The 17,400-nt window shown below is 39.3% G+C and overlaps 1 protein-coding gene across 3 annotated transcripts; it reads left to right on the plus strand.

Moving 5' to 3' along the window:
- The first annotated feature begins 1,887 nt into the window (after positions 1 to 1,887).
- On the plus strand, positions 1,888 to 17,161 carry LOC120723765 (moesin-like). 3 transcript variants are annotated; one of them, XM_040015465.1, is made up of 15 exons: positions 1,888 to 2,431; positions 3,597 to 3,644; positions 3,853 to 3,936; positions 4,016 to 4,111; positions 4,216 to 4,338; positions 4,765 to 4,916; positions 5,020 to 5,103; positions 5,208 to 5,354; positions 5,794 to 5,890; positions 6,447 to 6,610; positions 6,779 to 6,909; positions 7,107 to 7,267; positions 7,528 to 7,620; positions 8,424 to 8,657; positions 15,952 to 17,159. In XM_040015465.1, exons 1-15 carry the CDS (start codon positions 2,423 to 2,425, stop codon positions 16,114 to 16,116), a joined length of 1,788 nt encoding a protein of 595 aa, XP_039871399.1. In that variant the 5' UTR covers positions 1,888 to 2,422; the 3' UTR covers positions 16,117 to 17,159. The 3 variants fall into 3 exon arrangements, with proteins under 3 accessions (XP_039871399.1, XP_039871401.1, XP_039871402.1); XM_040015467.1 differs by lacking the exon at positions 3,597 to 3,644 and having other exon boundaries at positions 1,890 to 2,431; positions 15,952 to 17,158; XM_040015468.1 differs by lacking the exons at positions 1,888 to 2,431; positions 3,597 to 3,644; positions 4,016 to 4,111; positions 4,216 to 4,338; positions 4,765 to 4,916 and having other exon boundaries at positions 3,878 to 3,936; positions 15,952 to 17,161.
- The last annotated feature ends 239 nt before the right edge of the window (positions 17,162 to 17,400 follow it).

A 17,400-nucleotide genomic window follows, 5' to 3' on the forward strand; every position in this document is an offset into this window, starting at 1 on the left:
TTGAAGGATGCAGACTTCTTCCTGTACCACTGCTTGAAGAAGGTGTCTTCCAGAAACTGGCAGTAGGACTGGGAGTTGAGCTTGACTCCATCCTCAACTCGAAAAGGCCCCACAAGCTCATCTTTGATGATACCAGCCCAAACCAGTACTCCACCTCCACCTTGCTGGCGTCTGAGTCGGACTGGAGCTCTCTGCCCTTTACCAATCCAGCCACAGGCCCATCCATCTGGCCCATCAAGACTCACTCTCATTTCATCAATCCATAAAACCTTAGAAAAATCAGTCTTGAGATATTTCTTGGCCCAGTCTTGACGTTTCAGCTTGTGTGTCTTGTCTTGTTCAGTGGTGGTCGTCTTTCAGCCTTTCTTACCTTGGCCATGTCTTTGAGTATTGCACACCTTGTGCTTTTGGGCACTCCAGTGAAGTTGCAGCTCTGAAATATGGCCAAACTGGTGGCAAGTGGCATCTTGGCAGCTGCACGCTTGACCTTTCTCAGTTCATGGGCAGTTATTTTGCGCCTTGGTTTTTCCACATGCTTCTTGCGACCCTGTTGGCTATTTTGAATGAAACGCTCGATTGTTCGATGATCACGCTGCAATTTTGAGACTGCTGCATCCCTCTGCAAGATATCTCACTATTTTTGACTTTTCTGAGCCTGTCAAGTCCTTCTTTTGACCCATTTTGCCAAAGGAAAGGACGTTGCCTAATAATTATGCACACCTGATATAGGGTGTTGATGTCATTAGACCACACCCCTTTTCATTACAGAGATGCACATCACCTAATATGCTTAATTGGTACTAGGCTTTCGAGCCTATACAGCTTGGAGTAAGACAACATGCATGAAGAGGATGATGTGGACAAAATACTCATTTGCCTAATAATTCTGCACTCCCTGTAGTTTAAATTAAGAGAGTAATTTCTGAAAACTTGTTCATGAAATTAAGAATTTCTCTATTGTACTTCCCAAGCTCTCCCGCGGGGTTGATGCTTGTTATGCTCCATGAAAGTGTGATGGGGTTGAGGTCAGGTGACTGTGGAAGAAAAGCGAACAAAAGACAGCACTTTCTGGTCTTCTTTCAAGTAGTTCTTGCACAGCTCGGAAGTGTGTTTGTGCTTATTACGGCACTGCAGTATGAATCCTTTTCTACAAAGGTGCAAGCCAGAAGTTGGAGCATGTCCCTAAATAACTGAGTGCTACTCTTTGGTCAGACTGTCGCTGATTTTGTGCAGGTGTCAAACTCTACATTGCTCATGGTTTCCCTTTGAAATTTTCTGTTGTAAACTGGCAGGACAACCGAATTTACCTTAGCCAAGGAGGTTTTGTGATTAGTTTGAGCTGCCTGTTCTAATTTGAGAGAAGGTTTTATCAAAAAGTTATGGAAATAAGGGGGGAAATGGGAGACATTATCATGATGTCTTCAAGAAATAACATAAACTAATCCAGATCAAGATACTATCAAGATGGATCTGGGAGACTAAACTCATGTTATGAAGGAAATTTTCAGTCTTGGAGGAGGTATGCAGTCCCAGACTTCTCTTGTTATACCACAAGAACAATGGCTGGAAACTCATTTTCTTTAACAAGGCTCTGATGAGTACACTCTGATGAATCCCCCCGAGTGTAATCTGAACACTGCTTCAGCAAAAGGGATGCAAATCAGTAACTTCTGACAATGTGCACAAGGGGGTTAGAGGGATCAGTTCCATAGAATTACTTAAAAACACACTGCTGGTGTTTAAATACTGCAGAAACATAACTTTTTCACTTCACAAGTTTAGATGTTTCTAACTCTTCAAACTTTCTGTACTTGGTTGTGTGTTTGTAAAGCTGAGAAAAATGTACTTTTGAAAATTTATGATCTTAGAGTCTATGGAGTGCATAAACAAGGAATATTTAGTATAACTTTTTTTTGGGGGGGGGGGGGCTTATTGCAGTTTACTTCCAGGTGAAGTAAAAAACAAACACTCTTCCCTTTTTAAACTGTATGCCATAACAACATATGCGTTGAACATTTCTGAGAGGATTAATAGATTAGAGGAATGCACTGCCGCATTCACTGATACTGAGAAATAATGGCCTGTGGTTAGTTACTGGTGAATTGTATCCGTCTACAGACAGGTTTGGCAGACGCACATCATGGCTCATTGAGATACTGCGAGTGATACAAGGTCAAAACCTCAATGATTCATGAAGAAAAGCGTAGACAGTGGGTGAAGGCTGCCACTTTAAAACCTGTGGGCCAGGGCTGCCACTGGATTAACTAAATGAAAAGTACTTGGGAATAATACAATGGCCCATTCTCATTCAGTATAATCCTTGCAGGTATTGCAAGCAGTTTCATATGACTCGGCAGCAAAAAGGCAACTACAAGCACCTCTCTGAAGAAGTGTTTTGGCTATAGGTTAAAACAGAATACAAATGTCAACTGTAAGTAATCTGACTTTTATTATCTTTCTATATTTTTATTATACTGCGCTACATAAGTGGTTTAAGTATGGCAATTGGACCTCGTCTGTAAAAGCTACAAGATTCTTAGAGGTATTTTTAGTGCAGCTCTTATCAAGCTGTGATATTAAAAAGGTGTTTCTGATTATTTGCATTTGTGTTCCTGCATGTATCGAAGCTTATTGTTTCAGTTTTTTCTCTATACAAACAAAACAGTTGCAAAGTTGAGCTTTCTGTTCTTTCTTTCATGTGTAGCCTATTCACTGAAACAGTGTGTTCGGTGAGACTATCAGCTGTGCGACATTGTTATTGTTTCTGTCATAATTAAATCAAGTTCTAATGGAAGCTTAATAAAGCTTTAAAAAGCCTTACAGGGAACAGCGCAAACAATTTTCCCCCCACGTTGGTGTTTTTTTTGTTTTTTCGCTATTTTACAAGTCAATCTATACCAGGGATGTCAAACTTACATTTTAGATTGTAGGCCACATACACCCCACTTTGATTGGCCTGGAAGAGTGAAACTCCCCTTTCTGTGGGTCTAAAGAAGTTTAACTACACATTTAATCTCTGAGTTATCTTTGTTTGCTACATGATAAAGAAACGCTGCTGTAGTAAGTGAGAGAAATTTGTCAGCTCTTTGTGCTTAAATTGTGAGAAATACATGTGCAAAATTACAGAAAAGCATCTAGCAGCTCATTGGCCGGACTGTGCTGTAATTATAAAGCAGAAAATTTTTGTTAAGTCACAGAAAATGTTGTTTTTACTGTCGACAAATTTGGAAAAAACAGACATTTCAATAGTAGATAGTGAAAAAACTGTTGTTTAACTACTTTGGTGTAACATGAGGGATGTCTTTATCAGGAGGAAAAATATAAAACGTCTGAAAATACAGTTAAGTTTTAAAATGTATGCACTCCTTCACATTTTCCAAAGTCAGCTAGTGGACCAGAGTGGAATCTTTATTGGCCCCCAAACGACATGTTTGACACCCCTGGTCTATATCAACAACTGCAAAAAATATGTGCTATATATATGGTGTCGCTGCTTTGAGCCATCATTATAAATACTACTAATGCATCATGGAAAAAACCCAACATGTTGCAAGTTAAGTCTAAAATACACTGTGGGCTTCATTTTTTGATTGTAGTCCCCACCAACCTCTTGCGATTGGATGCTCCTGGTTGAACAGAAGAATGTAAGGAACACTCTCTTTTTGTTTTGCTGTAAAAGAACCAAGAAATTTAGCATTTTTTTAACGAACAATGTTAGTACAGATTTTGTAGTGCTCTTTTTTTCCACCCAGTTGCTCTCCATGCTCCTTGATGCTTCTCCAGTGACGCAGATGAATGCACAGCAGGGAGCATTTCCCCCTGTATCTCAGTGAGAGTGTTTTTCTCTGGCAGATAAATGTCCGAGTTACAACCATGGATGCAGAGCTGGAGTTTGCCATCCTGCCCAGCACAACTGGCAAACAGCTTTTTGACCAGGTATGCCGTGCAAGTACAGTCAAAGACATCATCTGACTTGCAAAAGCACGACTTTGATTGTGTTCCTTCATGTATTTAGATAGTGAAGACAATCGGGCTGAGGGAGACGTGGTTCTTTGGGCTTCAATATAAGGACAGCAAAGGCTTCTCCACCTGGCTCAAGCTGAACAAGAGGGTGAGGTGAACGAGATGTAAATTTTTTCCACTGTGTCATATTGTGAGGCTAATTATTAGCTACTTATTCATCCCTCTGCTTGTAAAAAAACATAAATAAATCAGGTGACTGCTCAAGATGTGAAGCGGGACAACCCTTTGTTGATCAAGTTCAGGGCCAAGTTTTACCCCGAGGACGTCGCCGAAGAGCTGATCCAAGAGGCAACTCAGCGGCTCTTTTTTCTGCAGGTTGGAGATGAGCACATTTACAAAAACCCAAGCTTTTGAAAGGAAGGTTATGTAAATTTGCACCAAAAATTGCAATGATGAGCATTCCTAGTCATTCTAACTCATGTGGAACCATTTGTTTTTTCCATTAAGACGACTCACACCTGTCAGTTTATTGCAAATGGCAAATTTACTGAAACATAAGAAATATTTGCATTTAGATAAAAAAAACAACAACAATAGGAATAATACAAATTTCAGTAAAAAGAAACAGCAGGTTTTGCATTGTTTCCATAAGAGAGTGCTTGCCTTGGAAAGTGTGCATTCGGGTGCACTAGTTAAAGACAAGAATACACAGGGTTTCTCTCTGTGTATTTACACATTAATACTGCAATCCTTGTCCTACTATAAAATGGGTTATTCGTGAGTTGTTGTTCTCTATTTTAGGTAAAGGAGAGCATCTTAAATGATGATATATACTGTCCACCTGAGACTGCGGTGCTCTTGGCCTCATACGCTGTTCAGGTCAAGCTCGGAGACTACAGGGACGATTATCATGTACCGGGATATCTCGCAAAAGAGAAGCTGTTACCACAGAGGTAGTACATCCTGTGAATATTAGCATTAGCCAGAGTTCACCTTAATTTCGAGTTTCTGCGACCTTAACTTTAACTGGCGTACCTACTCTACTGACTGAACCAGGGTTTTGGAGCAGCACAAGCTGAACAAGAGTCAGTGGGAGGAAAGAATCCAGGTGTGGCATAAAGAGCATAAAGGGATACTCAGGTACTACAGTTTTACTGCAAAAAAACCAAAACAAAACAAAAGGTTTGAATACACTTTTTTTGCACTCTGGTGTTTTGTTCATAATGATACTTTCTTCCACACAGAGAAGATGCAATGTTAGAGTACCTGAAGATAGCACAGGATCTGGAGATGTATGGGGTCAACTATTTCAACATCAAGAACAAGAAAGGCTCAGAGCTGTGGTTAGGGGTGGACGCACTGGGGCTAAACATCTATGACAAAAAGGACAAGTGAGTCTTAATTCATGAATGCCTCTGAGACATTTAAATACGTCACAGTCTGTAAATCTTTCTGTTCACTGGTCCATCACAACCACTGGCATTCATGGTGGCCAGATGACTTTGCTTTTCTTTATTCTAGAGACACCTTTTTTTTTTTTCATTTGAATGAAATGAGCTACTTTTTGTCGATTTTTCTATCCATATAATCAAGTACCTGAAAAAGGCTCTACCATGTATTTTGGTTCTTGTTTGATTATCAAATTCTATCATGCTAATATGTTAAAGTGATTGTGAAGATATTTGCATGCTGATGTTAGTGCTAAAGTCACAGAGCTCCTATCAGCAGGCAATCAGTTTCCGTCTGTTTTGTATTTTCAACATGCTAACATCTGTTACATTTCCTGTACACCACAGTATAATGAAAAACCACACACCATTTTTTTTGCAGGCTGACTCCAAAGATTGGCTTTCCCTGGAGTGAGATCAGAAATATTTCCTTCAACGACAAGAAATTTGTCATCAAGCCCATCGACAGGAAAGCTCCGGTATGCGAAACGGTATCGTTAACGGTGGCAACATCGCCTTCCATGAAGCTAAACTAAAATCTGGCAACAACCTCTCTGTTCAGCTTGATGGTGTGCTTATCGTAACTCACTTCATAGATGCTCATGGACGGTATTAAATAGTCTTTCCTTGTGTACCAGTGAGGGTACATAATATGTTAGTATTCAAACATAGGCTTTTTTCATGATATTTCGCTGTGACTGTAAACAGGAGGTGTGAGCGAATCCCATATTTTTATTACTGCCAAAATAAAAAATTTGCAAACGCATAAATTACAGCAAGTAGTGTAATGAGCTTCTGCTTGATCTCATTTACAAACATGAGTTTAGACCCTCAGTCCAATTTGCCTTCTGACTGCATGCAGAGACTTGGAAAGTGCCCAAGAGTTTAGAAAAACTAATGCTTTCCTCAAAAACAAAACTATCCTTTTTGAATATTTAAACACATCCTTGATGGTAAAATGGATTTGATGGGCTAGGGGCCTATCACAAACCAATCCTTGGACATTCAACGATTGCTGCGTTCTGTTTGGTATAGGACTTTGTCTTCTATGTACCTCGTCTTCGCATCAACAAACGCATCCTGGCATTGTGCATGGGGAATCATGACCTGTACATGCGCAGACGCAAGCCCGACACCATCGAGGTGCAGCAGATGAAGGCCCAAGCTCGTGAGGAGAAGAACAAGCGACAAATGGAGAGGTAAGAAAGTGGTGGTGGTGATGGTGGTGGTGTTTGGGGGGCGGGGAGTGAATAATGAAAGTTTATTTTTACAGTTTACAGTGTGTTCTCTCTGCTTTAAGAAAGGACTGTCAGGAGATGATGGTTTTTTTTCTTTGGATGTGTATTTATGCACAATTCTCCTGTCAGGGCTCTGCTCGAGAGTGAGAAAAAAAAGCGAGAAAATGCTGAGAAGGAAACAGAGAAGATTGCTCGGGAGACCATGGAGCTGATGGAGAGATTGAGACAGATTGAGGAACAGACAAAGCGAGCTCAAGATGGTCTGACGACTTTCTGAATGCAAATATTTCTTAACTTTGGTTTTATTTTTCTGTTAAAAAAACAAAACACTGAAGCATGGCTGTGCGAATTTAAACACTTTATATTTCGTGATTGTAAAGCTTAAACGGGCATGTTTGGGTGTGCTGGGACGGATGTGTGTTGGATGTGTCTGTGTGAACGTGCACGTTTGTTTCAGAGCTGGAGGAGCAAACTCGTAGGGCGCTTGAGTTAGAGAAGGAAAGAAAAATTGCTCTGGAGGAGGCTGAGCGCCTGGACAAAGACCGCAGAGCTGCAGTAGAGGCTAAAGCAGCCCTGCTGCACCACTCTGAGACCCAGATCAAAAATCAGGAAAACCTGGTACAACTGCACACAGCAGCCTTTTATTCATTTTCAGTCAAATTCACAGAATCATATATTGACGAACCTACATACTGATTCAATCCGTGAAGCTAGGAAAGAGATTGTTTTATAAAATCTGATTTTTAAATTCAATTTCAGTTAAATGCAAAGTGCATGCAAGCATACGTTCTCTCCTACACATTGCGCTAAAAGAGCACAATGACCTAATACCAGGAGGGCTCCTAACTCTCTGTCCATTCCTAACCACTGTTGTATAGGCCACTGAGCTGGCAGACCTTACTTCTAAGATCTCTCAGCTGGAAGATGCAAAGAAGAAAAAGGATGAAGAGGCGAAAAGATGGCAGAAAAGGGTGAGGGTAAATTAAAGAATCATGAGAGAAATCAAGAAGGGCTTCAAGCTTATACACATATCTGTCAACAGACCTGAGTACAAAAGACAAATACAGTGTTACCCACATCACTGCATTATCATATACAGTATATCTATCTATTTCTCTATCTAGCTATAAATGCTATATTGCAAATACTATAATGTAACTGCATGAAACACGAAAACATGAAACAGATAATCCAAACCATAAACTGTACATCATCATAGTTCTTTATTTATTCTGCTAAGGTCTGGCTTCTTTGATCACCTAAGAGCTTCTATGAAAAACCCTTTAAACTAGCTGTGAGTCCACATAGTCTACTATCACATAGCACCCATGCCTTAATACTAAAAATATGTTGCTATGTTTATAACATAAATGATTTACAGTATAAATCATTTATAGTTTATACTGTTTATAAATCATTTATACCAGATGTGTAGGTATTGATTTAATTATGGATTTAATGTTGCAAAAACACCAACATAGATGTCAAATAGTCCAAGTGTTTTGTGTTTGATGAGGGAATCTGAAGCATTAACAATTATCAGTCATTACCCCCTTATATATCATTAATAAAAAATAATCATAAATGTCAAGCAAAATAATAAATAGATGTCATGGTCAGCTATTTCAGTGATAGTACATCCATAAGGCCTTTTTTAAGAATGGGACTCCCATGTTAGTTATATTATAATAGTGAATAATTACATCAATTACTCAGTTACTTTTAATGTAACATCCAACCCCAGCACTTCAGTACGAGTCATGTCTGTCAACAGGCAGTGATGGTAGAAGCTGATTTGGAGCAAACAAAAGAAGAGCTGAAGACTAAACTCATGGGTGTCCACATCCAGGATTCGGTCCATTCTAACATCCTCGACCACGATGAGACGGATGAGAGCAGCGCAGAAGCGAGCGCTGAGCTGACTTCTCCGGGGATGGTCCGAGATCGCAGCGAGGAGGAAAGAGTCACAGAGGCCCAGAAGAACCAGAGACTACAGAAAAACCTAAAGGTGAGGTCAGCTGAACACAGTCAAATGTCTGTCTAGTAACACATCACCTAGTCTGGTCAGAGGTCCTATTCAGCTAGAGGTTAGCAGTCATGGATTGTTTAAGAGAGCGGACAAATTATTCACAAAATACCCTCGATTTTTGTTGTTGTTGTTGTTGTTGTTTTTAATTTAAAAGCTTTAGGTTCTCTGAATAATATTCTGTAAATTAGAAACCACTCAAGCTGAATACTGAGACTAATGTGACAATGAGTAAATGGCCAGTTCCTGCAAAATGAGTCTGGATTAAAATGAGCCCATTCTACCAATGTGGGAACAATTCACACAAACACACACATGCAATCAATTCTAATACCTTTTGCATTAATTAGTAAATCCAAATGTTACAGTTTTTCTTGTTGACACAACAGGATTTGAAGTCTTTCAAAGCCCTTTGTCCTCTGCACAACCTGAAGCATTTCTCATTCTTTGTTACCGTTTGCAAATTTTTGCACATTTAAGTAAAAGACTCAGCGTAATTGTTTACAGGGTGAAAAACTGTCGGTTGTATAAACCTTTGTGATTGAAATAGATTATGTACTTTTTCTCAGTTTAATGTCTTTACTCTCAAATATGCTGGTATTATGTAATGGTGTATGTACACAGTGTTAGACATCACATTCAGAGCAGTCCTACTGAACAGTCAAAATCTGCCCCAAAGTAAACATATTTACAGAGCATATGTACAACAGAGAGCATGGTCGCAGTGCGGGACCTTGCACGGACTGCTCAGATGAAAATTTTAGGAGGGAAACAGATTGCCCAAAGAAAAGGAAGAGGAGTAAAAGGGTGTGACAGTGAAGAAAGGGGAGGACAACAGCGCATGTGAAGATGCAGAGACATGCAGGTGGCCATCCTCCTGTTAGACTGCATGTGAGCAGTTATTACAGTTTAGTAGTTTTTAATTAGTTTTTATAATTTCGTTTTGACATTCTATTTTAGTTCAGGTTTGTTTCAGTTAGTTTCCACAAGGGGGTTTCAGGTTAGTTTTTACAGGTTGAAAATATTTAGTTTTAGGCTTGATGGATGCTCAATCATCCAGGTAAGTAAATCCCAAAAGGTTGTTTCTGAATAGAATAGAATAGAATAGAATAGAATAGAATAGAATAGAATGTCTTTATTGTCATTGTCACAGGTACAATGAAAGTGGTCTCCGATCGGTGCACCATCCATAAAATTAAAATTAAATAAAAACAATAAAGATAAAAAATTAAAAAAAACTTAAAGTGCTAATAAGAATAATATAGCAGTTTGAACAAACAATTCCCTTACATTCAAACACACATACCTCACTCAGTGCATAAACCATATAAGCTGCATAATGACCATTATTTTGTAGCAACATTAAGACCTGTTATTGCAGTTGTGTAAAAGCTGTGTTAGAGTCTGTCTGTCCTTGCATTGATTGCTCTGTACTGTCTGCCAGGGGGCAACAGTTCAAACAGGAAGTGGCCATAGTGAGTAGTGAGCAGTGTTGGTCAAGTTACTTGAAAAAAGTAATCAGTAACTAATTACTGATTACTTCCTCCAAAAAGTAATCCCGTTACTTTACTGATTACTTATTTTCAAAAGTAATTAATTACTTAGTTACTTAGTTACTTTTTAAAAACACGATTTACAACCTGAATAGGTGATAAAGCGATAGATCTTTCAGCCCAATTCTACTTTTTCTACATAATCCATCATAAAAGATGTAATCAAATGGAAAAGTCCCTTTTTAAAACTTGTTTTATTAGTTTTAATCTTTTAACTTTATGCATCAAGCAAAAATTTAATTATATGCACCATTCTCTGACTGGAAGAAATTTGTTTAATATTTAAACCTATTTCCTGCACATTCCAGCACATAAAATATTTTTTTTGTGTGTGTTTACACTCACTCTTTCAAATAGATGCAAGTAAAACACAGCAGAAAATAAATAAAGTCAAAGACTAGCGGTCCTTTTGCTCTATTTTCACCTGTAAAGCAGGAGGTTTACTCTGGTGCAGGTGTGCCGCAGCGGTCAGTTGAAGAATCCGTGAGTTTCTCTGTGAGTTTCCCATTACGTCGTTGCGCACTCGGTGCTTGCTTGGAAGTTTAGGGGTTTTTTTCGCTGTAAAAAGTTTTCTTCCCACGCACAATGGACACTAATGTTTTTGTCACTTTTTATGGAATAAAACTCAAAGTACAGGGAGTGCAGAATTATTAGGCAAGTTGTATTTTTGAGGAATAATTTTATTATTGAACATCAACCATGTTCTCAATGAACCCAAAAAACTCATTAATATCAAAGCTGAATGTTTTTGGAAGTAGTTTTTAGTTTGTTTTTAGTTTTAGCTATTTTAGGGGGATATCTGTGTGTGCAGGTGACTATTACCGTGCATAATTATTAGGCAACTTAACAAAAAACAAATATATACCCATTTCAATTATTTATTTTTACCAGTGAAACCAATATAACATCTCCACATTCACAAATATACATTTCTGACATTCAAAAACAAAACAAAAACAAATCAGCGACCAATATAGCCACCTTTCTTTGCAAGGACACTCAAAAGCCTGCCATCCATGGATTCTGTCAGTGTTTTGATCTGTTCACCATCAACATTGCGTGCAGCAGCAACCACAGCCTCCCAGACACTGTTCAGAGAGGTGTACTGTTTTCCCTCCTTGTAAATCTCACATTTGATGATGGACCACAGGTTCTCAATGGGGTTCAGATCAGGTGAACAAGGAGGCCATGTCATTAGTTTTTCTTCTTTTATACCCTTTCTTGCCAGCCACGCTGTGGAGTACTTGGACGCGTGTGATGGAGCATTGTCCTGCATGAAAATCATGTTTTTCTTGAAGGATGCAGACTTCTTCCTGTACCACTGCTTGAAGAAGGTGTCTTCCAGAAACTGGCAGTAGGGACTGGGAGTTGAGCTTGACTCCATCCTCAACCCGAAAAGGCCCCACAAGCTCATCTTTGATGATACCAGCCCAAACCAGTACTCCACCTCCACCTTGCTGGCGTCTGAGTCGGACTGGAGCTCTCTGCCCTTTACCAATCCAGCCACGGGCCCATCCATCTGGCCCATCAAGACTCACTCTCATTTCATCAGTCCATAAAACCTTAGAAAAACCAGTCTTGAGATATTTCTTGGCCCAGTCTTGACGTTTCAGCTTGTGTGTCTTGTTCAGTGGTGGTCGTCTTTCAGCCTTTCTTACCTTGGCCATGTCTCTGAGTATTGCACACCTTGTGCTTTTGGGCACTCCAGTGATGTTGCAGCTCTGAAATATGGCCAAACTGGTGGCAAGTGGCATCTTGGCAGCTGCACGCTTGACTTTTCTCAGTTCATGGGCAGTTATTTGGCGCCTTGGTTTTTCCCCACGCTTCTTGTGACCCTGTTGACTATTTTGAATGAAACGCTTGATTGTTCGATGATCACGCTTCAGAAGCTTTGCAATTTTGAGACTGCTGCATCCCTCTGCAAGATATCTCACTATTTTTGACTTTTCTGAGCCTGTCAAGTCCTTCTTTTGACCCATTTTGCCAAAGGAAAGGATGTTGCCTAATAATTATGCACACCTGATATAGGGTGTTGATGTCATTAGACCACACCCCTTCTCATTACAGAGATGCACATCACCTAATATGCTTAATTGGTAGTAGGCTTTCGAGCCTATACAGCTTGGAGTAAAACAACATGCATGAAGAGGATGAAGTGGACAAAATACTCATTTGCCTAATAATTCTGCACTCCCTGTAAGGTCAGTACTTCCACGCTTTAAACGCTGCACGCTCATACTCTCTCCCGCACTCGATATATTATCCATTGTTGCTCTGTACACAGCTGTTTTCACGAACGTCGCACTGGCTTACGTCACTGTCATGAGACATTCTCGCAAAAAAATCACGGTTTTAGTAACGCAGTAACGCAGCATTCCTACCGGAAAGTAACGGTAATCGAATTACCATTTTTGCAATAGTAATCCCTTACTTTACTCGTTACTTGAAAAAAGTAATCTGATTACAGTACTGCCCATCTCTGGTAGTGAGTAGTATCTCTTGTAATGTTCTGGGCTTTTTTTAAGACAGACAGCTGTGTAGGTCTTCCAGCGTGGGGAGAGAGCAGCCAGTGATCCTTTGGGCGGTGTTAATGACCCTCTGGAGTCCTTTTCTCTGAGCCACTGTGCAGCCAGTGTACCAGGTGCATATGCAGTAGGTTGGTATGCTTTCGATGGAGGCTCTGTAGAAGGACACCAGCAGTCTCTGTTTGATGTAATTCCATCTGAGAATTCTCAGGAAGTGCAGTCTGTACTGGGCCTTTTTCAGCAACTCATAGGTGTTCACACTCCTGGAAGGGTTCTCCTCTATATTAACTCCCAAGAAGCGAAAGTCTGCCACCCTCTCCACACAGTTAATGATTAGTGGTGTTCATCTGGATGTAGTGTTTTCAGTGGGAGAAACGTTTCGTCACTCGTGCAAGTTACTTCTTCAGTCAGCTGATTGCAGGTTTCCCCAATCTTATAAACAGTAAATTTGCACAATGAGTGACCAGCCCACTGAATGAACGATGGGCTGTGAGGTCAGTTCCTTGATTATTAATATGCAAATTGTCATGATCATTGATCAACAGCCACTGATCAAAGCCCACTGATCAAAGCCCACTGATCAAAACCCATGAGATCCATTCACAGAGAGTTGGGGAATGGCTCCAGTCACAGCATTGTACAATGGTGAAATATGTACCCTTAGGCCCTCTCCTCGATTCAGAGATGGTCTTTCTCTTTTCACATAAATGGCCTCCTTGAGTCCGCGCTAAAACCAGCATTCCTCCCTGTCCAAGATGTGTACGCTCAGATGATGATCAATCAGCTTTGATCTGATGTTGTTTATCAATGGACATGACAGTTTGCATATTAATAATCAAGGAACTGACCTCATTGTTCATTCATTCGGTGCTAGTTTCAGTTTTTGTGCAAATGTACTGTTTATAAGGCTGGAGAAACCTGCAGTCAGCTGAGACTGAAGAAGTCACTTGGACGAGTGATGAAACGTTTCTCCCTCTGAAAATGTTACTTCCAGATGAACAAAATCAACATTTCAGGATGTTTAGTTTTAGTTTCGTTTGAATTAGTTTCAGTGTTACTTTTAGCTTTTGTAGTTATTATTTTATAAAAGCATGAGGCAGAGGCAAGATATAGCAATAAAATCATACATTTTTGAATACATACATTTATTTTATTTTAGTTAATTTTACAAGTTTTACAAAATAACTTCTGTTAGTTTTTATTTTCATTCTAACTTCCATCAAATATTTTTCACATCTAGTTTTAGTTTCTACTTAACCAACTATAACCTTGCAATGGACAGCTTGAGAGGTGAGGTCTCTGGGACTCTGTGACCGAAACAAGCGGCTGTAGTGTAGCACAGAGTGTGCCGATTATTATTTATTTGCTTTTTAGTCTTAATAGTTTAAATGTTTTTGTTCTGTCCACTTTTTTTTGCACATTTTATTTTGTTTTTTTATGTTTTTTCTTTACTGCATCGCAATATGTTGAGTGGCCATTGCATTGTGTGCCTCCAAAATAAACACTTTGTTCCTCTCATTATATGCAAAGTGCTCCTTTGCTTTACAAAACACAATGTAAAATCATATGCATCTCAAACCATCAGTATTTCCTTTGATACACAGCGCTCAATGTCAGTGTAGGACAAGACTGGAAGGATAGGAGTACACCGTCATTATCGTAGAATATCAGCAATTGTTTTACCACTTTGGTGTCATGTTAAAGTTACTTGCCCTGTTGCTCTATTTGTTGACACAACTTTGGATTCTGAAGCATGAAAATAAGCTTTTAAGCTAGTTATGGCTTTTGTAGTTTAACTAATTTGTGTATCAGCTATAATATTTTCAAACATGTTTCAAGAAATGTGTGAAAGCGATTGAGAAAAACTGCAAACTTGTAAGTGCCACTTGGTGAATATAATATAATATAATAAATACAGGTTTATTTATATTGACCCAAATCACAATTTTATATTGTGAGGTCAAGACCCTGTAATAATACAGAAAATAGAGAAAACACCATCAATCGTACAACTCCTGGCGACAGTGGGAAGGAAAAACTCCCTTTAAAGAGGAAGAAACCTCCAGCAGAACCAGGCTCTGGGAGGGGCGGGGCCATCTGCAGCTGCAAGTTGTTGGTTAGGGGTAGGGGACAACACAAAGACAACATGTGGAAGAGAGCCAGAGATTAATAATAACTAATGAGTAAACGCAGAGTGGTGTGAAAGCACACAGAGAGTTAAAAAAAGGTGAGTGAAGAAAAAACACTCATTGCATCATGGGAACTCCCCAGAGCCTACACCCATGGCAGCATAACTAAGCCAGGATTCATGGCCACTCGATCCAGCTCCAACTATTAACTTTGTGAAAAAACGAATTCTAATCTGTTATTAAATTTGTATTGGTGTTACATACTTTGTAGTAAGTGGCTGAGTTACATTTTTAGAGATTATTTATTTGACATTTAACAGTGGGACCACACCTCAAACCGACCCTTTCCAGCAGCGAATGCATAACTGTCTGCCGCAGCCATTTTTTTCTCGTTTCCATGTTCCACCTGCCCTCCCAAATTCTCTCTTAGTCATGCTTTTCGATAGATATCAAGCCAATCCTCAGTGAGCCTCATCCTCTAGTGTAGATTGTTGTTCTTCACCTAGCCGTCATGTTCATTTTAAATAACCATTGCAATCTCGTAGGTAAGAGTTCACAACCTTGAGGTTGTGAACTCTTACCTACTCCGCCAACCAGCTGATTGTTCTTTCCTACAGTCTGAAAATCGCATCTTTAGTTCCTGCTGTCCTGTTGTGCTGTCACAAACATTTAAACTACTTTGTTAAATTTTCTGTACATTTTGTTGACACATTCGTATGGAGGTTTTGACTCTGCTGTAAAGACGGGCCACATAATTACTGCCACAAATTGTGTTTCACCAGAGCTAAGTGCACTTTACATAATTAAACATTGGTGGGTCGGTACATTATCATTCTTTTGTTTTTATTCAAGTTGCAAATCCCGTCTGTGCCCCATCTCACAGACGTGACGAGAATTGATGCTGCATAGACAACGCAACACAAAAATAGACTTTATAACTGGGCACAATGGAGTGTTTTTTAGATGGGATTGAGGGGGAGTCTAGGGGAGTAGGGTAAGGCTTGTGAATAGTCTTGTACTTTCAGGTAAGAGGATTTTATTCACTTTGTGTTTGTGTCCCCCCCCCCAGTTCCTGAGCACCGAACTGGCTCGAGCTGTAGACGAAAGCAAAAAGACCCCCAATGACCTGATTCACGCTGAGAATGTGAGGGCGGGCCGTGACAAATACAAGACCCTGCGTCAGATTCGTCAGGGCAACACTAAACAACGCATCGATGAGTTTGAGTCCATGTGAGCGGGAGTGCTGTCGGCTGGCTCAGCCTGCAGGAGAGACTAAGTTCGGATGAGCTGGACACACACAGAGATTTTAGAAGTGTAGGGGAAACATTATCACGTTAATCGTAAATTTAGCTTAAGAATGACAGTGTGAACCCGAAAACAAATTATATTATAGACAATGTTGATGATTTCTTTTGTAAGCAAGTCAGTGAGAATGTAGCAGCTGTTCTTCTAGATGCATTTTTAATTTTGCACACACCCACATTCCCACTTCTCATTTATAAACAGGTTTGCTGTTGCCCTTATCAGTCTGATTACATCCTACTGCACTTCCAATATGTCCTATTGAAAACCTTATTAATGTTGATTAATTGAAGCAGTGACATTTAAGGCAAATGTTTTTATTCTAGCAAAATGTGAAATCATCTTTTCTTTATCTTGGAAATAGAAGTAAAAAATAAAATAGAGAGAGACACAACTGATGTGGGTTGGGTGCATTATTTTCCACATGAGCAATATTGGGTGTCTAATGAGTAAATCTGCTGCTGGTTATCAGTTTTAAATGCATGTTTGTGTAATATAATGTGATATAGACGAAGTTAACTTGCCACTGTGGAGCAGGGATGTGGCTGAGGGGGGCTTAAATTCAACTGGCCCTGTCAATGAAAACAAGGGTAGAAATGAACCTTTTTGGTATAAATGCACCTTTGTAAGCATATTTATAAATTAAAAAAAAAAAACAACTTTATTTGATGATTTTGATTTTTATGATATGAGAAATGAAAACAAATTGCTGTAAAAATAAAAATCTTACAACATAATTTTACAGTATTTCAAAAAATACAGTAATATTCTGTAAACAGCAATGCATTCTGGGAGCTTGGATAAAGTCTATAGGCTACTGTAAAATTCCATATTTACAGATGCATTGTGGGATTTAGAATAGTCGTGAGAATTTTCAGCAATGCGTGGAGGGATTTCTAGTGGTGGTAAGTGACTTAGTTAATTCATTTCTCATTTTAATATTTCACTCTTTGTGTTTAGCAGCTTTAAATTCGACATTTCTTAAAGTAATGTTATATCACCGCTCATTGTCTGCTAACAAGGTTAAGGTTAGCTTGATTGTTGCTGATGTAATAATAAGTGAATACAGAGGAGCTGTTGGCACTGATACATAAGTTCAGCTTTCAGCATTAATCATAATTTTGCAAATCAGGAATTTAGTTTATGGTTAAATTAATAAAAGTTGATGTGCTCAGCAAGTAATACCAAACCTTTTTATTATATTTATTTTAACAGC

This window comes from Simochromis diagramma, unplaced genomic scaffold (genome assembly GCF_900408965.1).
Source record: "Simochromis diagramma unplaced genomic scaffold, fSimDia1.1 OVJJ01000685.1, whole genome shotgun sequence".
Classification (NCBI taxonomy): domain Eukaryota; kingdom Metazoa; phylum Chordata; class Actinopteri; order Cichliformes; family Cichlidae; genus Simochromis; species Simochromis diagramma.

Excerpts from the sequence above, each read along its gene's own strand:
- LOC120723765 (XM_040015465.1), top strand. Across the intron at positions 5,891-6,446 it reads CCATCGACAGGAAAGCTCCG|GACTTTGTCTTCTATGTACC; the intron begins GTATGCGAAACG and ends TGTTTGGTATAG. Across the intron at positions 7,268-7,527 it reads TCAAAAATCAGGAAAACCTG|GCCACTGAGCTGGCAGACCT; the intron begins GTACAACTGCAC and ends ACTGTTGTATAG.